Source organism: Corylus avellana, chromosome ca1, assembly GCF_901000735.1.
Source record: "Corylus avellana chromosome ca1, CavTom2PMs-1.0".
In the NCBI taxonomy this organism is placed as follows: Eukaryota; Viridiplantae; Streptophyta; class Magnoliopsida; order Fagales; family Betulaceae; genus Corylus; species Corylus avellana.
In genome coordinates this window covers 24,949,487-24,974,969 of record NC_081541.1, presented here as the reverse complement: position 1 = coordinate 24,974,969, position 25,483 = coordinate 24,949,487, and the positions used below count along the sequence as shown (strand labels likewise).

The following is a 25,483-nucleotide window of genomic DNA, read 5'->3' as shown; positions in this document are numbered from 1 at the left end:
AATACTAAGATTTGTATCATTTTAACCTAGTTCCGAAATTGAGTAATTTTTCTATCTAATGATTCAAAGAATGAGTTTTACATAATAAGCTAACTTATTTATAGAAGAGAAATCCTATTAATATAGTAAATCTAAATCTAGTAGGGAAAGTAAACTTAATCCTAGTAGAAAAAGTAAACATAATCATAATAGGAAAAGAAATCATAAAATAAAATAAAAACATAATCCTAGTAGGAAAAGAAATAAAATAAAGAGAAACCGTCCTATGCAGTCATGCTGCACAAGGGGTGTTTTGCAGCACCCAATAAAAGGACACATCACATAAAGCCAAAAAAAAAAAAAAAAGCACAAAAAAACCTACAGCCTAATGCACTTGATTTTCAACTCGAAGAAGAAGAAAAGTTGAAATCAAAGAGAGAAAGAAGAACACTGTGGGTGGGTTTGTGCAGACCCATGGCCGGCCTGGGTCTGGCCAGCCACCGAGACCCACAGCTGGGTCTTGCCGGCCGTGGGTCTGCTAAAATGCTGGCCGCATGTGTCTTGCTCCGGTTTGGGCCTAGTTTTTTGGTTTTTTCCAATGGGTCTTGCTCTGGTTTGGGTCTGCTTTTTTAGTTTTTTCACATGGCTCCGGCGTCGTGAGTGACAGCATGGCTTCGGCGCTGTGATCTCCAGTTTTAGGGTGATAAAATCACAAAAAGGGTTAACCTTCCCCTCTAGGTTTTAGTTTTGAATCCAAAAGTGAGTTTTGAGGCATTGGAAACGAGTTTTGTGGCATTAGAATCAATTTTTTAGGCTGGGTTTGGCAGAAAAGTCGCTAGAGAGGGTGACCCAAAGTCGCCGGAGAGGTGACCCACGGTTGGGTCTGCCATCGCTGGTGGGTTTGTTGTCGCCGGTGGGTTCGCTGTCGCTAGGACAGATGGTTTGGTTCTTTGTTTGTTATTATCTCGTGTTTTGATCTTATTTTGTTAAAATAAACTTGGTGATGTGTCACCACAAGAGTGGATGATGTAAAACACCCATTTTGCAGCATGACCGCATAGTATGGGCTCCGTAAAATAAAACTAAAACTTTATATATATATATCACGTCCTACATGATGAATTGATATTACCTCTGGGGCTAAATGTTATGATTATTAATTTTGTTGATGTGGGTTTTCTTGTCTTGTGGGAGTTTGGTGCTTTTTTCTTGATCTTAAGGGTTACATTTTGATCTTATTCATTTATGCTTGTACAATACAAAATGCTCATACATTACGATAATCAAAGCAATCAATACAATCAATCCGATAAAAGGTAAATATCCTATCGTAGCATATGTTGTCCAACCATATATATATACTAACATTCAATCACAATGATATGGAGAATAATTTCAATGTAAGAAACATATTCTAACATATTGAAGAGCTATTTATTTAATCTTTTGTGTTGCTGAAAGGAAAATTGCCCATATGTATTAACTTTGTTAGTGAATTCTTGCTTGAGGTTAATTGGCCATTTTTTATGAAAGGTATACACATTCAACCAGCTAATGTCATTGAGGAAATTCGTTTGAACATTCAAAACGTAGAAAAATGCCAAAGCGATGATGTAAAAATTATCGAATCAGGTATGTTGTTACCTAAACTTTTTGCCCCTATGATTTGGCTTGTATTAGTAAGAATAATATTTTGGACAAATTCATATTTTCTCTTGTGATAACTACTTAAATGATAAAACCATGACTTGCCTACATAAGAAAAAACAAAAATCTTATAACAATTTCTTTCTGTAAATTGGCAATATCAAATTTAGTTTTTCCTTAAAGTAAACATCAAATATGACATATCTGACGAGAAGAAAAAAAAAATTAGTAAGTTAATATATGAAAAAAATTTGTATGTCGCATACTTGTCCAAAATCTGTTTATGTTCCTACTATTGTACGATAGTAACAAATTCCCTGTTTAGAATTTGTGTGATATTCCAATTTTGATTCAAATATTTCTTTCAATAATGCCTTCTAAAATATTCATACCGTAGTTTAATGTGGGGAAGCTTTTTTAAAGCTGATACTGAACTATCACAGCACACTTAATGGTCTATGTGACGCTCCACCGAAAGAACTCCATGTGACGTTACGAAATAAGAGATATAAAGCTGCGGATATTTTTTTCTTTCTAAACACTCTAGGAATACCTCCTAAATAACAGCATGAGCTGACTGAACTATCTCAAAATGATATAAATATAAATATTGTTTTACGTCCATAATAGATTCACTTATGTGTATCAAATAAGTATCACAGGCAACTCAAAAGCAACAAAATATATATATATATATATATATATATATAAGTTTATCACCTCTCAAAAATGCCTTAAAATTGCGACATGTGGCATAAATTTTTATTTTCTTTTAAGTAAAAATTGAATTTTTAATGCATGATTTTAAAAACTGAACCGGTTAAACCTTGAACCGGTTCAGTTTGACGCCGTCTCTTCCTTTTCTGTAACGACAAAACTATGTTTTCCTCACTTTATTCTTTCCGACTCTTCCTTCTCTCTGCCGACAAAATTATGTTTCTTCTCTGTTTTCCTCTTCTTCCTCTTAAGGCATGCTCTCTCTTTCTCTCTCTATCTCTCTCTCCGTTTTTGATCTCTAAGGCACGTTCTTTCTCTTTCTCTCGCTCTCTATCTCTCTCTCTGTTTTTGGGTTTTCTATTTCTTTGTTTCTTGAAATAGAAACAAATAATGGAATTGGGATTGCTGATCTTTTGGAAAACACTGGGTTTGGATTGCGTTTCGATTGGAGACGTTAACCCCTGCTTTCCCCAAGGCAGGGTGAGTTTTCTTGACTTTTGATTCTTGGTGTTGCAACAAAGGGGCGTTTGATTACTGTGTTCAGAGATGGGTTTTATATATTAAGTTTGTGTTATATTAAATTTGTACTCACTTTGAATATCAAGAATATATTTTCTTGATATTCAAAGATGGGTTGGGCTTGGATTTTTCATTAAAGAAAGTTTGTGGGATGAACTCTCTAGTTTTCGTCTTCTTCCTACTTGTACATGTGGTGGTCTGAAAGTCATTCTTGATTTTCATTATCAAGAATATATTTTCCAGTTCCTCATGGGACTAAACGATTTATTTTCCAGTGTTCGAGTTCAAATCCTTCTCATTGATCCTCTCCCATCCATTAATAAAATTTTTGCTATGGTTCTTCAAGAAGAAAGACAACGTTTGGTTGCTTTCTCTCGTAACATTCCTTTGTATTCTGAGCTTACTGCCTTGATATCCAAAACTATTCCTAAACCTCCAACTCGTTTCTCTAAGCCATATAACAGCAGGGAATGCCCCACTTGTACTCATTGTGGTTTACTTGGCCACACAATTGACAAGTGTTACAAGTTACATGGATATCCACCGAGTTACAAACCAAGAAGTAGAGTTACTTACTCTGCTAATCAAGTTCAGGAAACATCTCAAGCAGTACCTATACTGCATATTACTCTAGATCAGTGTCGTTAGTTGCTTGATCTGATCAAACCACAAGAGAATCTAAATCTGAATTGGTTCCTGCAACAAACAATTCTCCTATAACTCCCATTTCTCCCAATGGTTCTGTTTCATTTCCCACACCTGACTCAATCATTGTTCCTTTACCTGAATCTTCTGAACCAGAACCTGAACATGAGTCTTCCATCATTTCTGTTCCTAATTGCATTCCTTCCACAAAGTCTACTAGGCAAAAATGTAAACCTGGATACTTGCAGCAGTATCATTGTAACTTAGCTACTCAATCCTCCATTTCAATTGATCCTAAGAGTGATAATTTTGTTCCAGGAATTCCATTTCCACTTAATTCTTTCCGTGATTACAATACGCTTTCTGATTCTTAAAAACATTTTAGTTTGGCTGTATCATCACAAGTTGAGCCTCAGTTTTTTCATCAAGCTGTATCTTCCCCTCAATGGCGTGAGGCCATGGCAATTGAAATCAATGCTCTTGAAGCAAATGACACTTAGGAAATTATTGATCTTCCTCCTAGCAAGCACCCTATAGGCTGCAAGTGGGTTTATAAGATCAAACATAGAGCAGATGGGGAAATTGAGAGGTATAAAGCCCGTTTGGTTGCAAAGGGATACACTCAAAGAGAGGGTCTTGACTATAGTGACACATTTCTCTCTGGTTGCCAAATTGACCACAATGAGATGCCTTCTAGCCTTAGTAGCAATTCATAATTGCATCTCCATCAATTGTGAAAATTCTAAATTACGACTCCAATTAACACCTACTCACACGTCTAGGATTTTTAGAGAAAATATCCAGAAAATAGATCTAACTTAGCAGTTAAAAGATCAACCAAATACTGATATGAAATATGCAATCAAGAAGACAGAAATTTGGTTACGAAGAGGAAACCATTTAGAGAACTCTCTAAAATGTAAAACCTCTCCGGGGCAGCCAAACCCAGGAAATCAATCAACTATAAAAGAATAAGGATTACAAGAAGTTTACACTTACAAAACCTTTGCAATTGACACTTCCTATATAAGACAAGCGACCCACTTGACTTCTACCGCAGTAGCCCTTTCCAGAACATCTGGCACAATCCTTCTACTTGATCTCCTTTACCGGAACTCCGGTAGACTTCGGTTGTATATGATCTGTGATGAAGACACAACCTTTAACTCTAAGAGAGACTAACCCTAACGCTCAATATCTTAAACGCTCTCTTAGCACATGGAATTCTTATGTGAATTCCTTACAATTTCGTGCATAACAGCTCTCTATATATAGACTACAAGAAAACCTAGTACTAGTTGAAATGGAAGAAAAACTAGTTCTAGTTGGAATAGGATTCATCCAAATTTTCTTCCTTATCTTTCGAGACGATTTTGGCATAGCTAACTTTCGAATTTTGAAAATCTTATTTCACAAAGATTTGTAGAATTTTGTGTTAGCTTTCCAATGCCACTGGTTTCACCTCAATCCGATTCTTGAGCCGAAAGTTATGGTCCGAATACTGATACATGTGCAGGATACGAAATTTAATCAAATCCTATTTTAACTCTAATTAAAGAATTCCGATTTGATTAAACTTAACCATATCATATAGGTCTTCTATTATGATTGGTTAAGCTTAACCACATCTTCTAGGTCTTCTCTTGACACAACACCTCGTGTATGCACTGCTGACGGGATTGCAAATGAATGTATTTTGTCACCGAATTTGGCAATTCAAAACCCAACAAATTGGATGTCAATAATGCATTCCTGCATGGTCCTCTTGATGAAGAGATCTTTATGAAGTTACCTCCTGGTATTGGATTGAAGGATTCATCTAAAGTTTGCAAGCTTAAGAAATCTCTTTATGGTCTCAAATAAGCCTCTAGGCAGTGGTTTTCTAAATTTTCTTCTACTCTTATACAGCATGGTTTTACTCAATCCATGTCTGATTATTCTCTTTTTACTTAAATGAAGAAAACCTCTTTTATTATCTTACTTGTCTATGTACATGATATTGTCATAGCAAGTAATGACAGCTTAGCCATTGTAGAGCTTACTAAAGATCTCAATTCTGTTTCTAGTTTGAAAGATCTTGGAGAAATGAAATATTTCTTAGGACTTGAGATTGGAAGAAGTGCAAAGGGTATTTCCTTTTCACAGAGGAAGTATGCCTTAGAAGTTTTAGATGAGTGTGGAATGCTTGCTAGCAAACCTTCTTCTGTTCCCATGGAATCTAATTTCAAGTTGTCTAGAGAAGAAGGTGAATTACTTTCTTATCCAACCACTTACAGAAGACTTGTGAGAAAATTGGTTTATCTTACAATTACAAGACCAGATTTGTCATATTCTGTACAGCTGTTAAGTCAGTTCATGGATTGTCCTCGTAAACCTCATCTTGATGCTGCATACAAGGTTCTTAGATACATTAAATCCTCTCTTGGGCAGGGCATCTTCTTCTTAGCTTCTTCAGAGTTACATTTGAAGGCATTTTGTGATTCTGATTGGGCCGAATGTCCTGATAATCGCAGATCAGTAATAGGGTTTTGTATTTTTTGAGGAGATTCCTTAATCTCTTGGAAATCCAAGAAGCAACACACGGTATCAAGATCCTCTGCTGAGGCAGAGTACAGATCAATGGCTGCCGTTACATGTGAGCTTACTTGGTTAGATGCTCTACTGAAAGATTTATAGCTTACACATTCTCAACCAGCTTTAGTTTTCTGTGTGATAGTCAAGCAGCTATTCATATTGCTGCAAATACTGTATTCCACGAAAGAACCAAACACATTGAAATAGATTGTCACATTGTGAGAGAGAAAATTGCTGCTGGTTTGATTAGAACATTACATGTACAGTCCAAGCATCAACTGGTAAACATACTTACCAAGCCTCTATCTCGCATAGATTTTCATTCTCTGTTGTCCAAGTTGAACGTCATCAATATTTTCCACACTGATGAACATTCCACTTGAGAGGCGTATCAAACTGTATTAAACTAAACTGTTAGTTTTACAGTTAGTTAAGTAGTTCATTAAGATGGTTAGACAGGTAGGTTTGTTATTCATTCTACACGTGTAAAATGCGTATTACGTGTAAGAATTAGTTTGTTAATATTCTAGTTTGTTAGATTAGTTTGTTAACATACTCTAGTATAAATACAGAGTATCCTTCAATGCAAACATTATCCATTGTATGAATGAGAATCAGTCTTTCTCTTTCAACTTGTTTTCCTGTTAAGAAGCATGGCTCAAAACGCAGAGGGGCTACGATAAATGGGCACTTGAAAGACATTTGAATGGCTGCGAGTCAAACGGAAACTTGAATGCAAACTGGCATACAAATGAGCATAGAATATGAAAACAAAAAAATTCAGTCCTTCTTAACAAAAGAAATTTTTCTTTGATTGTTCTCTCCTTTTTGTGGAATTCCAGGGGTTCGAAACAGAAATGTGTTTTTTTCTCGCTTTAGCTACACCATTGATTAACTGTTCAATTAACTAAATAATTTTTCTATCCATATCGGGTTTTAATTAATACATAGTCTTTTGCATACATGTATATAACGGGTAGAGTTAAAGCTAGTATAATGCTTGTTGATATCACTCAACTCAATAATTTGAAGTTGATCAGATATTATCTACCATCTTATCCATAAACTCATACTTTTAATTTGTTTGAAAAAAAGTAAAAATATATATTTTGAACACTTTTACCGTGGTCATTTTTATTTCTTAATTTTGTTTTAGTAATAATTTTCGACTGTGTATGAGTGATGCAATTTTGTTTTTATTTTGCAGTGCAAGCTTTATTGCGCCAACTAATTTCAAATCTCCTTAACTTATTGGGTATAGTATGTCGATTAAATTAATACCATACCCGGCTTAATTTGTTAAGCCGTTTTATTTTTATTATTATTATTATTATTTCTATTATAGTTTCATCTATCTAAATTAGCATTGTTTCGATTGTTGATAAAGGAATCAATGATTTATATGAAATGAAGTTAGTCCATGTCCAATCCCATGAACTTCTGGATTCCATGTGCAAAGAAGTATCAATTTCAAATATTGAGCAAAGGAGGAAAGGTTGCGTTTATAGTGCCATCATGCATTCTATCGAGAAAGGGAATTTTGAATTTGTTTTTGGTATGGTCAGAACAAATCAAAATCTTGTTTGGTGCCGTAATGAAAACGGGTCATCCATATTTTCATTAGCTGTTCGACATCGTCAAGCAAAAATCTTTAGCCTTATACACAGGCTTGGTGTGAAGAAAACTATGACAACTCAGATTGATAAAAAAGGCAACAACATACTACATATGGCAGGGATGAGAGGAGCTTCGATTCTACTTAATCGAATCCCAGGTGCAGCTTTGCAGATGCAAAGAGAACTACAATGGTTTAAGGTCATTTCTCTCATCTCAAACTTTTCTCATTTACTTTGAATATTAGCAGTTAGAATTAGTATACCCAAAAAACCAAATTGACATCTATTTTCTTAAATAAAATTTGTTTTTATTTTTTATACTTATATTTTTCGGCTATTTGTGATTCATGACATGAATTGAATATTTCTAAGTTATATTGTAGGTGATCTAGGTGCTTTAAGTGTAATTAATGCACATAATATCTAAATCACAATTCCTTATAACTTGTAAATTTGAGTTCATAACCAGTAATAAAATTGGGCATTTTATTTGCAATGACTATAACAGATTTATTAATTATGATACCGATTTGTCTTTATCATTGAAGTTGAGACTTCTGCTTAACATTTTGATGCATGTGGAATGCATTGAGTTGGACCACCATGAAAATGTGTTCTATAAACAGCTACCACTTGAACGCATTTCATAGATCTACTAATTGTGAAGACTCTTAATTTCCAGAAAATAGTGAACTTAGATATGAAATGTTCATCACTTTAATTTACGAGCGAGTGAGATCTTATATGATCAATATTCTTGATATTTTTGGCGGTTGTATTGAGTACTATGGGAACACTTATTCTCCATATGGCATCCATAGTCTGTCCAGGAGGCTTGGATAATTCAATGGAATTGATCATTTAAGTCTAGGCCTGGTAACTTTAGTAAAGTGACTGAGATATCCTAAAATTCTCTTTAAATTTGAGATTCTCAAATTTATAAATTTTAGCGGTTCATCTCAACTAAGTGTCTAAAATAAGTTATGTTTCAGTATTTAATGAGAAAATTTAATGAGGAAACTATCTTCAATGAATTTGATAAGCCACGTTTCCTCATTAAATGCTAAAACATCGCTTATTTTAGATGTTTAAATGAGATGAACGGAAGAGATTTATGAATTTGAGAATCTTAAATTTAAAGGGAATTCTAAAGAATTTGGTTCAAGACTATCGCAAATAATGATATGATTAAATCCGGGATTGAGATCCCCTACAATTACTCAAAATTGGAGAATTTCATGTTACGAAATCATGGTCTTTCATTTTAAATCTAATGGTCTATAAAATCATTTAAACTTCTGTAAAACAAAAGCTAACTTAAAATCAAAATTTAATGCCTTGGTTATACAAAAGCAGTTTACATTTTATTGATCATTAGATTTAAAATGAAAGGCCATAACACGAGATTCTCCAATTTTGAATAATTGGAGGGGATCTCAATCCGGACATCTCATGGAGGGTTTTATTTGTATGCATTAGTACATTAATCAAGGAGCTCTTTTGTAATTATATAAAATTTAGAAGAAAATTATGATTTTATAGAGCTTTAAAATTATAATTAATTGGACTTGCGATGAACTTATGAGATAACCAGAAACTTGAAGCCTATTGGAGCTAAGTTTTACATCTCCTTTAGATCCTTTCCTTGGTTCCTTAAATGCCCACTAATTAAGGATGACTGACCATATGGGCCTTTTGACACATAAAATTCAGTTTTTTTCTCCTTCTACACGTGGTCCTGCATTGCATAAAAGAATTGGGAAGAATATAAAAGGGTCTCTCGAGAGTTGTGCATAAAGCTTTGATCTACCATTACTCTCAAGGAGTGAAGGAATTAGTTTCCATCACTTTATAATTCATGAAAAAAAGAAAATAATAATAATAAGCAAAGTTTTGAGGAATTCCCATGAATCAAAGAAACGAATTGAGATTCTTTGGTTTTAAGAACTTGTTTTAGTTGATAGAAAGTTATTCCAACATGTATTTTTGGTTGTAAATGATGTTATGGTTTCCAACATCTCATGAAGTCACTGTTTAGTTTGTTTAAAATCAGAATATGTAGAGGTGCCGAGTAGCATAAAATGCATTCGCTGTAAATGAGTTTACAAAAGAAGAGAGTGATAGAAAAGTTGAAACCTTTAAAGGGCAGCCTTTTTTATTTTTATTTTTAAATCAAGACTTTCTCATTAATCAAATAGATTGGTCTGCCAGGACAAACTCCTGCAAACATAGAGGATAATCCCCCTTCCAGGTCACATCTTCTACAAGATTCGAAGCCAAACGAGCTAGTTGATGAGCAACATTGTTTGCCTACCTCCTTACACGAGATAATGAGTTTACAAAAGAAGAGAGAGTGATAGATAGAAAAGTTGAAACATTTAAAGGGCAGCCTTTTTTTTTTTTTTAATCAAGACTCTCTCATTAATCAAATAGATTGGTCTACCAGGACAAACTCCTGTAAACATAGGGGATAATCCCCCATCCAAGTCACGTCTTCTACAAGATTCAAAGCCAAAGGAGCTAGTTGATGAGCAACATTGTTTGCCTACCTCCTTACATGAGATATCTGCCATCGGGGAATACTACATAGAATATGCTTAGCTTCGTTCATTATCTGCCCAAACCTACTCATACAGTAGCCATCTTTGCGTAGTTCCACGACAACCTCCAGCGTGTCTCCTTCCAGGATAATGTCATCCAAATCAAGCGATTTACACAGCTACAGCCCCTGCCAAGCAGCCACTGCTTCTGCCATAGTAGGATCCATAATATTTGGTTGGTTGGCACCAGTGGCGGACCCAGGAAATTCGTCCACGAGGGGCATGGTTTTTTTTTTTTTTTTTTTTTTTTTTTATTTTAAATGAATACAAAAAATAAAGTTTAACAAAAATATAACAAGCCGAATAAGTGAATAATTCAACAAAAATTTTAATTATGTTCTAAAACATGTAAATATAACTTACAATTTGTTTTGTCACGACTAGCACTAAGGCAATTGTCCTCGACGAGTCTTCATACCTTGGAATCGCTTCATGATTTCTTCATTATTGATAGTCTTGAATATATCTTTCTCAATGTAGGTAACCTAGGCATTAAATTGTAGCTTTTGTTTTACCGAGGTTTAAATGATTTTATAGACCATTAGATTTAAAATGAAGGGTCACGATTAACAATTGGAGAATTTCCAATTTTTTTTCAATTGAAATTTTTTTAATTTTTCCCTAATTAAAGGAGATCCGGATCTAAATTTGCAGCCTGGCAAGCCTAACTCCTGGCCTGCCCCCTTGGCCCATGGCCTTGGACTTGTCTTACACGTATCCCCAGGAGGCATAATTTTTTTTTGTCTTGTGTGATGTCAATGACAACATATTATAATTTTATTAATTTATAATATTATTTTTTCCACTCCAAAGTCCAAAGCAGGCTGCACCTGTACAAAATTGTCAAATGAAAAACAGTGCATTTGAAAAATGAACTGTTCATCATCTTCAAGCTTTCAACATTTCATTTTTCTGCAAAACTGCAACATTCAAATTCTTAAAAATTTTCAAATTTTAACGGAGCATAAAATGGCCAGAGCTTGAGGAAGGGGGCATAATCATGAGTAAGAGGGGCATAATCAGGACATAAAAAAAAAAAATTTACCATACTAGGGGGGATTTTTGGGAGTTGAGGGTGGGCGGATGCCCCCCCTCGACCCCCCCTGGATCCGCCCCTGGTTGGCACCAAGCATTGGTACCACCCCACCCCCATGGTCCCGCACCACAACCCCTATACCCATTATGTTGTGTTGCTTGCCAATGGCTGCGTCCCAGTTCACCTCCAACCCCCTATCAGCGGTTTTATCTATTTCTCTACTGGTTGAACTGTATTCACTTTAATCTGGTTGTTCTTCCGTTGCTCTACCTCGTTATGAGCTTCCATTTGTTCCTTGGCCCGCCTAACCACTTCCCCAAGTTCAACAAAATCCCCTCCAAACGCAATAATGTTTTGCCTTAGCCAAATTTGGCGCGCCACCGTAGCCACCTCAGTGTCCTTCAGCTTTAAAACCAGTTTCTGAAAAATGATCCAAAAGTCATCTACATCATTGGTACACTTCTGCAATTTCCTGCTCACCTCCATCCAGACATCCCTCACCGATGGGCAAGCCCAAAGGATATGCCACAACGTTTCAACCTCCTGTCCACATATCACGTACATTGGGTCAGCCATGATCCACCTATGATATAGCCTCTCCTTCGTGGGTAAATTGTCACTACATGCCTTCCACAAAAATATTTTCACCACCGGAAAAATTCGAATATCCCAAATGGTCTTCCATAGAGCATTTAGCTCAAATGCCTTGGAATAACTCCCCTTCCCCTGCATTTGCCCTTTCTTTGCAAGATAATAGGCACTACGGACAAAGAATACCCTATGTTTGGTACCCTCCCCCCCCCCAATACGATTCTATCAGGCTATCCAGGACATACCGCCAAACTACAAATAAGAGAAACCTCCCTTTCTGTGAAAAGTTCCACTAGTGTGTGTTTTCATCAATGAGCAAACTGACCGTAGCATCTTCTCCTATCATATGAGCTGGAGTCTGGATCTTGGCAATTAAGGGGCTAGGGAGCCATTTATGATGCCAAACCCGAATGGATCTACCATCCCCTACCTGCCACAGAAGCCCCTGTTCCAGTAAGGATTTAGCCTTCCAAATGCTCCTCCAAATATAAGAGAGCTTGCCTCCTAAATTGGATTCCATAAAAGACCTTGAGGGATAGTATTTTTCCTTCATGATCGTTGCCACCAAAGCATTACGATTTTGAACCAGCCTCCAACCCTGGTTGGCCAACAGAGCTAAATTAAAGAGCTCCAAATCCCTATAAGCCAACCCCCCTGTAGCTGTTAGAATTCCCATACTACTCAACTTTAGCCATGCTATCTTAGAGGTATTGGTTTGATGCCCCCACCAGAATCTAGACACCATAGAATTGGTTTCTCTACATAATGTCTGACGGGGCAAAAAAACACTCATCGTATAAGTTGGGATGGCTTGCACCACAGCTTTCAAGAGTATTTCTTTCCCTGCCGCCGACAGAAACTTCTCTTTCCAACCGTTAAGTCTCCCCCAAATTCTCTCCTTCACCCCACTGAAAGCACGAACCCTGGATCTGCCCAATAGTGCTGGTAAGCCCAGATAGGTCTCATAACATTGCGTTGGTTGTACTTGGGCAGCCACTGTAATAATATCTCTAGTCTCCGGAGCAATATTTTTACTAAAGAACAGGTTGGTCTTATTGCGGTTGAGTTTTTGTCCGAAAGCCTGCTCATACAACTCAAGGATTTGTTGTATATGATCCCACTCAGTGATGCACACCTTGCAAAATAAAACACTATCATCCGCAAAAAAGAGATGATTAACCTTTGTACCTCCTCTTGTTATGGGCAACCCTATTATCCTCCGTTCCCTTTCCGACATCACCAATAAAGAGCTTAATCCCTCTGCACATAGAATGAAAAAAATAAAGGGATAGTGGATCGCCCTGTCTTATGACTCGGGATGGTATGATCCGGCCGTACGGTTGTCCATTAATAAGCACCGAATAGGTCACCGTCCGGACGCACATCATGGTAAGATGGATTCACCTATCTGCAAATCCTATCTTCCTCAACACAGCTTCCAAAGAATGCCACTCTAATCGATCATACTCCTTACTCATGTCTAGTTTCATGGCCATATGCCCCTTTTCCCCCTTGAGCTTTGCATCCATGGTGTGAAGAGCCTCAAACGCCACCATAATATTGTCTATAATAAGGTGCCCTAGAATAAAAGCGCTTTGGTTGGGCGAGATAATGTTATGTAAATTCATCTTCAAACAATTAGCTTTGGACTTAGAAATCAACTTGTACAGCACATTGCGAAGGCTTATTGGCCTGTAATCTTAAATACATAGAGGAGTTTTTACCTTCGGTATAAGACAATGAACATCGAGTTAATCGAAGAATCAAACATTCCTCGACTCAAAAATTCTAAAGCTGCCTTACACACGTCTATGCCCACTGTCCCTCAAGAATTCTGGTAAAAACCTGCCTCATAATGGTATGGACCCGGATATTTAAGGGGATGCATATTTGATAGAGTATTCTCAATCTCTCCCCTGGTGAACTCCTTTGTAAGCATGTCATTCATGTCAGCCATAATTCTGCCCTCCAGGCCAATCAAACTCTCCTCCACTCTTATAGGACCACCCGTAGTGAACAACCTTTGATAAAACTGGGTAAAAGCATTACTGATATCTTTCTCCTTAGTCCACACCATCCCATCTTCGTCTTCTATCTACCCAATAGCATTGGACTTTCTCCATGAACTAGCCCATCCATGAAAATAGGACATGTTACGGTCACCATGTTGAAACCAGTTCTGACTCGCCCGCTGTTTGCACCGTATGTCCTCCTGTTCAAGGAGTATGTCAATCTCAGCCTGCAGCTTCTTGATTGAGTCCCTGTTGGTTGTCTCCTCCTTCTTCTGCAATTGTTCAAGGTCACATGTTTTTTCCTTAACCCATCTAGCAAAATTCCCATGTTTCTTAGAACTCCACTGGGATATAATTCTTTTGCAAGAATCCAATTTCTCCAATACAGTGGCCGTGGTAGTTGAGGCATGATCCCTGCCTACCCATGCCTCTTCGACCAAACTAGGATATTCAGCATCCAAAGTACAACATGCTTCAAATTTAAAAGTTTTCTTGCGCTTGGCCCTCTCCTTCTCCCAATGGAAAATGACATCAAGTGGCTTATGATCCGAAGACTGTGCGGCCAGTGCGTGGACACCAACATCCGCATACCATTTGCACCAATCTTCAGTGGCCACCGCACAATCCAAGCGTTCTGTTATGAAGTCACCCACATCCCTGTCATTAGACCAGGTGAATTTAAAGCCCATAAATCCCAAGTCACTTAGGTGGCAGTCCTCCAAGGTTTCACGGAAAGCTTCCATTTGCCCTATTCTGTGAATTGAGCCCCCAACCTTCTCATCTTGTACTACTATTTCATTGAAGTCACCCACGCATAGCCACTGCGTGGAAGACATTTGCTGCAGATACTGGAGAAGGTCCCACGATTTAGCCCTTTTCGTCTAGTTTGTGTTGCCATAGAAACCAGTGAAGCTCCACAGTGTATCCCCCTCTATCAACTTCACATTTGCATTGATGTGCCTACAGTAGAAATTCTGCACTTCTAAAGATCCCTTAATTTTCTACATTAGTGCTAACCCACCAATCCTCCCTATTAGTTCCACTATCAAAAGTCCAACAAACCCCATTTTAACCTGTAACCATTCCATCCTCTTTTTCTACTTTTTGTTTCCATAAGAAACAAAAAGTTTGGGCTCTTTTCCTTCACCAATTGGCGAACGTCACGAACTGTACGGGGGTTCCCAAGCCTCCGGCAGTTCCAACTTATAAGACTCATTGCTTTTGGCAAGTTGATCAACAGCCTCCACCACTTCCAGATTAAGTTTTCTAGTCTCCTTCACGATCCATTGGCCTTTCTTCCCTTTCTGCTTGCATGGTTTTTTTTTGTTTGTCCAAAGATGTAGTTTTTGGGTCTGCCTCCCCTCCCAGGCCCTTGTCCTTCCTTGCCACATGTTTCCAAGTCCACACATTAGAACTTTGGGGCCCTGGGCTTTACCTCCACTAGCTTCCAATACAGCGACATGAACGTCCATTAACGAATCTCCCCCTTGGGCCGAAAAGCCCATTAGGTAGCCCACTCGTGGACTACTTCCGAACTCACTACTTTGATTTGTTTGGCCCACCTTTCCATTTTTAGTCAGCTCCTCGAAAAGGAAACCCAGTGTCCCTCTTTTTCCGCCTCTCTCCCCGCTCAATCCTTCCAAAATTTGGAAGTCGTTTCTGAAAATTCTATATACGACTCCAAACGACACCTATTCTGAATGTATAAGTGTTTCACATAATGTTATGCGAAAATAGATCTGACCTAACAATTAATAAAAAAAACCAAAAATATATGAAACAATAAACAATAAACAGCACATATATTTTGGTTACGAAGAGGAAATCAATTAGAGAACTCTCTAAAAGTAAAACTTCTCCGGGTAGGGCTGTCAAAAATTACCAGGGAACTGGAATCGGAACTGAGAAACCGGGAAATCGGGGACCCGGTTCCGGTTTCGGTTCCAAAAAAACCAAAAACCAAGACCCTGGTTTCGGTCCCGGTTTTTGGCACCCGGTAAAAACTGGGATACCGGAACCGGGTGGATATATATAATAATATGTTTTTAATATTTTTTTTATACATATACTTTAGGAATTAGGTTAGCACACATCCGCCTCTTTCTCTCTCGCTCTCTTTCTCTCTCTCTCTCTCTCGCATCTCGCTCGTCTCATGGATTTCTTGGTTGGTATTTTGACTACCATGGATGAATGGGCTTGTGAAGGAGAGGAAATTTTTTTGGGTTTTCTACAACTAATGGGTATGTTGTTTGATTGAGATTGGGTTGGATTTCTTAGTTGGTATTTTGACTGTCATGGCCGAATCGGTTTGTGAAGGAGAGGAAAATTTTTTGGGTTTCCTGCATCTACTGGGTATGTTGTTTGATTGAGATTGGGTTGGATTTCTTGCTTGGTATTTTGAGTGCCATGGCCAAATGGGTTTGTGAAGGAGAGGAAATTTTGTTGGGTTTTCTGCAACTAATGGGTATGTAAATGTTGTTTGATTGAGATTGGGTTAGATTTCTTGCTTGGTATTTTGACTACCATGGCCGAATAGGTTGGTGAAGCCGTGAAGGAGATGAAAATTCTTGGTCTAAAATAAGATTAATTTATTTTTTTTTTTAAAAAAAAAAACCCGTTACCCGGTCTGGATAACCGGTTACAAACCGGGGTACCGCGGTTCCCAGTTCCGGTTTCCCAAAATCAAATATCGAGTAGCCCAGTTTCGGTTCCCAATTTTGGCCAAAAACCGGAAAACTGGACCGGGTTGAAACCCCTATCTCTAGGGCAGCCAAACCTAGGAAATCAACTAACTCAGTAAAAGAATAAAGGATTACAAGACGTTCACACTTACAAATCCTTTGCAATTGACACGATCTTCTATAAGATAAGCGACCCACTTGCCTTCTACCGCAGTAGCCCTTTCCAGAGACAGGTGGCACAATCCTTCTACGTGATCTCCCTTCACAGGAACTCCGGTTGACTTCACATCAACAATCAACAAGTAAAAAATAACGATCACTCTAAGAGAGAGAACAAACGCTCTATATCATAGACTCTCTTAGAACATGATGGCAAATTCTAATGCAGAAATTCGTTGTAATACAGATCTGTAGAGATCTATATATATAATACCAAAACCCCTAGTCTAATTAGGACTCAATTACACTTAAATTAAACCTAGCAGATTACGGGCCGTCAGGACGTTAAATGGGCTCCTTTGGATGGGGCTCTTAAAACACAGGAAATATTGTTCTCGTAAGTGGTTGTCCGGATGCCGTTGCAGACGGGCTTGCAGGATAGGCTCTTGAGATAAAATTAACTGTGCAGCTTTTAAATCTCGTCCAGACGGCTATGAATCTTGTTCAGACGCCCACAGTGATTTGGCACTTTGAATCCATTTTGCTCACCGAACGTTTAGCCAACACTTAAAACTTACAAACTCCCCCTTTGGCAATTTCAGCGACAAAATCTATCTCGGACGAGTCACCCATCATCTCCCCAATTTTATACTCCCCATTTTTTGTCACAAATTGACAAAAGGCATCATGTTTCTTGAAACACTTAACAAACAACATCAAGGCATATGTGGAATAGGAAAAAAGACAAACAAAATATATGATCACAGGAAGGAAAATGCATGAGATAATGCAAGATCATGAATAGCAGAAACTCCCCCTCAATATAAAACGTAATAATCAACAAGAAACTTTAAACAAATTTTCTCCCCCTCAAAAATCAAGAAAACACACAAGATGCATACATCAAAGACTCATATTTTCAAGTAATGAATATTGCAAAATATCTTAAAATATTTAAAATATACATGAGACTTAAAGAAAACAAGAACATTTTTTGTTTAACCCAAGCAATGCCAAAAGAGCCATTCAACCCACGCTTGTGCCGTGTGTGTAAGCCATCCATTGAGTAGAATTAACAATTTATAAGTTGAGGAGAATGTTTCACCAAAGTAAAGGTTTTGACAAGTAAATCAAATCAAAAGTCAAACCTTATCATACTAGGGTCTAGCAACTCTCATCCAATACATTCCTCTTTTGAAACAAAGCACAAGCTTGACACAATGAAATACATTCCTTAGGAATATGATATTTTATTATTTATTTATTCACAATTTTTCCTAAAGAGAAGGCATCTTTAAACAATTGGTGCTTTGAGAAATGTTGGAGTATATAAGCCGTAGGTTTAACTAGCGTATGGTCAAATTGATAGGTACAACTAGTCAAAAACCCTCATATATTTACCTCACACAACTCATAACTTAAGAATAAACTCAATTTAAGCTTAAATGTGAGCAATAGTTTAAAGCATGAGCAAAATGCACCACATAAGCTTAGGCTTTAGGTAACCACAAAAAATAGTCCATTAAAACGATATGACAACTCATGCATATTAAAAACATTCTAAGACACAAGGAATTAAATCCATGAAGAAGCATGAGCACATAATGGACTATCAAGGTGCATTAGACAAAAGAAGGAAGAAATAAAAACAACCAAATTAAAATATTTTTATCTTTTTAAGAATTTATTTATTTATTTATTTTTTTCACAATAGAAATGCACACAAAAGAAAAATGTTAAAAGAAAACAAAACAAAAACAACAAAAACAAACAACTAAAAAAATTAAAACTGCAAAAACAAACACCCAACAAACTATGATACTAGGACAAAAAATATATATATATAAGCAAAGTCTATCCTAGGCATGCATTTTGCCCATCTAAACTAGGTGAGTCCAATACCACTTCCCCTTAACAGGTGAATGGTATCAACATTCCTAACCCAAACTTTCTTCATTTTGGGAACAGAAGTGCGACTCATCCAAGTCATTTAACTAGGTGATAACACCCCTAAGCATGTTTAATAATTCCTCATGACTATCCCTAGAACGAAAATAGTTTCTTTTTGACTCATGATTATTTAACTGAAACAATTAGTGTGAATATGCCCAATCTTACCACAATGATGACATGTAGAAATGAACCTTTGAGAAGGTTGGTTCCTTGGCATATGCGCACGTCTCAGTGTAGAACGAGACACATAGGAATCAGTTAGAATTCCCTTAACTTTCTCATCTCTTGAAACTAGACGATACATTACCTTCTTCTCAGTCAAGCTTTCTTCTTTACAAACTGGTTTCACAAAAATTAACTTTGAAGGAGAAGCAACATTTGTAGAAGGAACTATCAAGTTCTATCAAACAAATGTTTCTGATTATGCAACATGTGATTTAGCTTTTCACTAGAGAAGGTTTTCAAATGATTTCTTGATTCATTAAGCTCATTCTCTAAGGATTTCACTTTGGCAATTAACATGTGATTTTCAGACATCAAAGTATTATGAATAGCATGTGAATCAGTTAAGGTAACAAAAAGTTGATCATTTTCAAGATTAACATCTTTGAGTTTCTGCAAGTGTTGCTAATTTAATTTCTTCAATTTAATGCATTCCAAAAATAGAATATTATAAGCATTTTGCAGATCACCCTCCGCTTCTGATTCATTATCACATATATCATGTTCACTATCTAAAGAGTTAGACTCACTAGCCTCATGTTCACTGTCATAAGAAACCCCAAAAGCTACATAATTAGCAACATTTTCAGCTTTTTTCTCATTGTCTGACTTATCACTTTGAGTCATATTAAAGGCATTTCCTTTAGAATTTATCAAATTTCTACAATCAGCACGAATATGACCAATACCACCACATTCATGACACTTACAACCACGAGATAATTTATCTTTCTGATTTTCATCATTCATGCATTGATAATTATCTCTAACCTAATGACTAGGATTCATAGAATTTTTAGACTCCCTAGTTCTAAAATTTCCATTGTTTCTGAAAAATTTTCTAAACTTCCTAGCAATCATAGCTATTCCTTCCTCATCTCCAGAGTGAACTACAGATTTATCTTTAGTAGCCTTGATCTTATGAGCAAGATTTTTCGAGTTTTTACACTTAGGTAACGTGAGTTCAAATGTCTGAAGAGAACTAACAAGTTCCTCTACTCTCATTGTCTCTAGATCTTTGCTTTGTTGTATAGCAGTAATCTGAGGTATAAACCTCGCAGGTAGAGATCTTAAGATTTTCTTTATTATCTTAGCATCAGTCATTTTCTTTCCAAAATTAATAGTAGAGTTTCTAATAGTGCTAAGCTTAGAATAAAAATCATCAATTGTCTCTTCCTCTTCCATCCTAATCTCTTCAAATTGAGAAACTAACATCTGAATTTTTGAAGCTCTCACAATTTTAGTTCCTTCGTGAGTAATTTCCAAAGTTTCCCATGCTTCTTTAGCTATTACACATCGAGAAATTCTTGAGAATTCTTAACAGGAAACATTTTCGTCCCTTTTATGCTTATTCCTTAAATATATTGCTTGTTTATGAAAATTGTTTTATTTCATTACGGTTTAATGGGCATAGGATGCATATCGGTTTTCAACAAGTGGGGCATGGGCCCATTATAGTGTCAATCTCCACCCGAACACGAAGGAATTTTTTTGTAAATGATTCCAAGATTGTATGAGCCATCTATTTCCAAAAGGTTGCCAACTCATTGTTAAGTATATATATATATATATATATATCTGTGTGTGTGTGAGTGTTAAAAGAATAGAATCCAACATGAGAAATATATAAGAAGTGTGAGTGTGATTAATATAGCACTGTTGAGCCCAAACCCATGAGCTTAAGCTTTTGGGTTGTGTGGTCTCAACATGTTATATTATGTCTCACAAAAGGATTCTCCCCAATGTATTAATCTCCCAACACCCATATCCTCAATCCATGTCCAATAAGGGAAGCAAGCATTTTGGATCATCATTTCTAAAAGAATATCATGAATATTGATCAAGAATGAATTTTATCAAGCTTAATTTCTGTAAGAGTCGGTCCTGGGGGCAAAGGGTTAGGAAGCTCTACTGGTTTGAAAAATTATAGGTTTAACTGGAATTGTTGCATTTAAATGGACAAACAGATTTTTATGTTGTAAAATGGGACTCGGAGTGTAGCAACATGAGGAGTAATGCTAGAAATCACTCTTGTGTTTCACTTGTTTTTCTCCAAGAATGATGTGGCTCTTAGAATCATTATTAGGTTTGTGATTGATCATTTTTTAATTTTGATCTAATGATGATTTTAAAAGCCACCTCATTTTTTGAGGGACATAAAAGTAACTTCTAGAATTATTCGGACATCAATCTTTGTGACATGTCACTAATTTAATTAGACATTTCTTAGTTGTTACAAATATTTTATTACTCGAAAGTTTTATAATTAATATTTGACTTTGCACACAATATATATATATTATCATTTGATGTACACTAATAGGAGTAGGGGCTTATTGGGAATTATATCATTTGAGAAGATACGTAAAGTACCTGAACAGCGTAGAATTTTTTGTGCATGAATGTTAAAAGTCTAGATGCTTTAGTGCCTAAGAAAACAAATCAAATAAAGTTCAAGTTTTTGGGATAAAGTAAATAAAGTTAAAGTATCTATTTAGAATATTAATTAAATGATAATACACATTCTTTTAAACTTTTGGATAAATAATGATCTAAAATCATTTATCTTTATAATTCAGTTCTCATTTCAATTAATTATTTCACATATTAAGCTATAATGTTAATATTTACTTTTCCCACATATAAGGTTAAATTTCCCATCTTTATTCTATTGTCTTTGACCAATAGGGTGCTAAGTTTATATATTAGTAGCTTTCATAATTTTTTTTTTTTTTTTAATTGTACTTCCTTAAAACTTACACCCAAATTATAATGTCCTCCCAAACTTAAAAAAAATTCAATTGACCCCCAATTACTTTGTCATCTTTGTTAGAATTTTCTGTTAAATTTGATGGAAATGAGTAAATATCTATTTTACCCTATCATTTCCAAAAAAATACAATTTTGCCCTTCAATTAAAAATAAAAAATAAAAAAATAAAAAAATAAAAAACCTTGGACATGGTTTCCCGCCCATAGTTTTTTTATGTGATGCGGAAGTATTATTGTTATTTATAAATGGAAGAGGTTATGTGAAAAGGGCTAGATAGTTTGAGAAGTCAATTGCAACTCTTTAAAGTTTGAGGGGACATTATAATTTAAGTGTAAGTTTGAGTGAGTAAGAGTATTATTTATATTTTTTTGGGGATAAGATGGGACTTATAAGATTTAGTTCAACACTGCAGGAGGTGGAGAGCATTGTCCCCCCAAAGATTAAAGAATCTTTCAACAATGATCGTTTGACTCCTAGGGAATTGTTTACAAAGAGCCACAAGAACTTGATGAAAGAGGGAGAGCAATGGATGAAGGACACATCAACTTCTTGTTCAGTGGCGAGTGCTCTCATTATTACTATTATGTTTGCTGCAGTTTTTACCGTTCCAGGCAGTAACAACCGAGATACAGGCATCCCAATATTCTTACATGAAAAATTTTTCATGCTCTTTATAATATCTGATGCATTGTCCCTCTTTTCCTCCACTACTTCAATCTTGATGTTTTTAGGAATCCTAACATCACGCTTTGCAGAAGGCGATTTTCTTGAATCTTTGCCAAGAAAGATGATCATAGGCCTTTCCACTCTTTTCTTCTCCATTGTAGCCATGATGATAGCCTTTTCTGCCGCTTTTTTAATTATGTTACAAGGACAATCATGGACTTTCATTCCTATAGTTTGTTTGGCTAGTGTACCCATTACCTTATTTATACTGATGCAATTCCCCCTTCTTGCTGACATGTTCATCTCAACTTACGGACCAGGCATCGTCGATAAGAAAATGGAGAAGTGGGTATAACTTTATTCATTTTGTTGTATAATTTATACGTATTCCATTAAGAATTGCTACATAAAATATTCATTTTTTTTTTTCCTTTTATTGGACGGATGAATGATAAATTTCCAACTGGGTTATGTTGTGTATTTGTGATTCCTTATACTACTCTCAAACCTATTACCATTTCATCACATAGCAATCCATGAGATGTTCTTACTCTTTTTCTCTTTTTTTTTTGTTTAATTGTCTAACATTTTGTTTACTTTGACAATGGATATATATAATACTTGTCACACCCAAGCTCGCCATCAACTCGGGTGAAATTAGGGGTGAGAACCACCCCATACCATCATTGCTTAGAAAAGTTTACCTTGACAAATGCAACAGGAGTTTACGACTTTTTTTCATACAACACTAAAATAATATTATAAATAATTAACGTTAAGTTTCCATTTACAAAACCATCCAGGCATAAGTATTATAAAGTCTTGTTCGTAATTCCTCATAAGATAAATCCTTAGACATTACTTTACAAATACCCCATAACTTATTTTTGGACCATATTACTTCTAGAATACTATCTGAACGTTACTGTGCTGCTCACCACCCCTCTTGAGATCGTCTGTAAATAAAATTTTATAGGTTGAAGAATGATGGAATAACTTTAAAAGTTAATCGAAAACCCTCCTCTCTCTACGTATAGAGAGAGAAGCTCTGGAAATTTTTTCTTCAGCCGCCTCCTTTAGTGAGACTACTTCCACCGCCTTGTGCGGTGTTTCCGGGGAGGAGGGAAAGGTTTTTCCTTTCACTTCCTCCCCTCCCCCAGCCTTTTTCTCCATGGTTTTTTGTTGTTTTTCCATTGTTTTTTTGTCCTCTCGTCCTCCTCAGTATAGTCGTCCTCCTCCCTCGCCTTCCGCTGTCCACGACCACTCCAATACTGTTGCACTGCCCTACCTCTGCCATCCAGCACCCGCAGCCCTACCTCAGCCATCCACCACACGCCTGGGATATAGATTGGGTTTCTTCAAAACCCGACCTTCTCTCCCCCGTCAATCCCGTCACCATACGTGCTTATCCTGCTCCTCCTTTGCCTCCCCAGCTCTCTATCGCCGCTAGCAGCTCTGTGTCCCATCACCCACACGCCAACGTGTGGTGTACACTCGCCGGCGAGTGCATCTCATGCGCCCCCCAGAGACCTCCAACCGCTCCTCCTCTACCAGTGCTGCTGTTTTGAGTGGTTGTTTTTTGCTTGTAGTTTTTCTAATGTTTTTCCTGTACTTTTTGTTGTATTTTCTATTGTATGTGGTTTTTTTTTTATTATTATTATTTTTTTTTCGGGATCTGATCTAGTTTTATCCTGTGGGCAGAACTTTTTTTTGGCCGGTGTTCGTCCTTCAACGGCTCACAACTGGTTTATTGCAGTACCTTTCCTGCAACCTCCTCTTAACTGTGGTTGTCGCCTTCATCGCTTGGAACTCTTTACAGAGTCCTATTACCACTTATTACTACCTTGTGCGACACTTGGAAAGGCTCGGCTTGTTTATGATTCTTTTGGGATTATAAATGAAACCATAACCTACTGTCTGATATTGTTATTGTTTATATACTGCATTTTCTATTTGGGCTTTGTTGTTGGGTTGGCCATCATTTTGTTAATGTATGATCCCTTTCCCTTATTTGAATAGAAAAAAAAAAAAACTATAAAAGTTAATCAACTAAAATGATGTGGTATAAGTAGGTGAAATAAATTAACTTTTTTGCATACACTTCATTTTATCATAAACACAATCACTTTACTAAAATCTTTGCTGCTTTATTTGACCATTGATGTGAGAGCTGTACATTCTAACTGTAACACCTTAAAAACTGGCCTTAACCAACCTGGCAGGGTTACTGGCAATTACTCATATTTAACCAACTGAAGGCTAAATGAGGAATCACCCTTTTAAGCATAGCTAGAGTTAATGCATAGGAATATGAAATAAATCTAAGAAGTTTATAATCATTACAGGTGCAAATATAATCCTCAAATTAAAGACATAGAGCTACTAATAATAATATAAAGCAAACCTGATAACAACATGAAGATTTTAAAGTAAAGTTTGTAGTGACAACCATACCACTCTCGAGTTTTAAGAACAAGATCTCTATAAGAGTAATAACCGCATGAGTCTAACGACTTAGTAAGTAAACCTCACAATTGGGTATGACATGAGCTCATTATTATTAACCAAAAATAAACATGCAGTTTTTGGTAAACATTAAAAATGAGGTATTGCCTCCGTTAATACAACATAAAATTATTGTTTGATTAATAAAAGAGTGGTGTACTACTAGTAGAAATCACTTAAGTATTTTAATGCAACAAAACTAATGCTTATAGGTTGTAACTATCATATATGGTTTACTTGTGATATTACCCATTCTCAGCAGGGTTGGCGCTGTCCCGAAGGACCTGTAATACAATGCCCGTACTCCGACCATTGTACGCTACCGTCCATAACACTAGCAGCCCGACTGAGTCCGACCTCGGTTGGCCCCCACTACTAGTGATATATGTCTCATAGTAACCAACCATTAGGTAATGGCTACGCTGGTCACGAAATAACCATTGGATTCAAGGCCCATAGAACAATACACACATTTGACTATAAAATCAAGTCTATATAGTATGCATGTGACCATTATACCACATGTACCGGTGTACCATATCATTCAATGCATCTGATCATCCAGTTATTAAAGCAGTTACCAAGTTAT

General features: G+C 36.5%; 2 protein-coding genes across 2 annotated transcripts; both read left to right on the top strand.

The window, feature by feature from the left end:
- The first annotated feature begins 5,460 nt into the window (after window positions 1-5,460).
- On the top strand, window positions 5,461-6,048 carry LOC132167998 (uncharacterized mitochondrial protein AtMg00810-like). The gene has a single exon (XM_059579058.1). It carries the CDS (start codon window positions 5,461-5,463, stop codon window positions 6,046-6,048), a length of 588 nt encoding a protein of 195 aa, XP_059435041.1.
- A 1,282-nt stretch (window positions 6,049-7,330) lies between these two features.
- LOC132168213 (ankyrin repeat-containing protein NPR4-like) lies at window positions 7,331-22,773 on the top strand. Its single transcript, XM_059579336.1, has 3 exons — window positions 7,331-7,341; window positions 7,469-7,896; window positions 22,136-22,773. The coding sequence occupies exons 2-3, from the start codon at window positions 7,489-7,491 to the stop codon at window positions 22,742-22,744; spliced, it is 1,017 nt and encodes a 338-aa protein (XP_059435319.1). The 5' UTR covers window positions 7,331-7,341; window positions 7,469-7,488; the 3' UTR covers window positions 22,745-22,773.
- The last annotated feature ends 2,710 nt before the right edge of the window (window positions 22,774-25,483 follow it).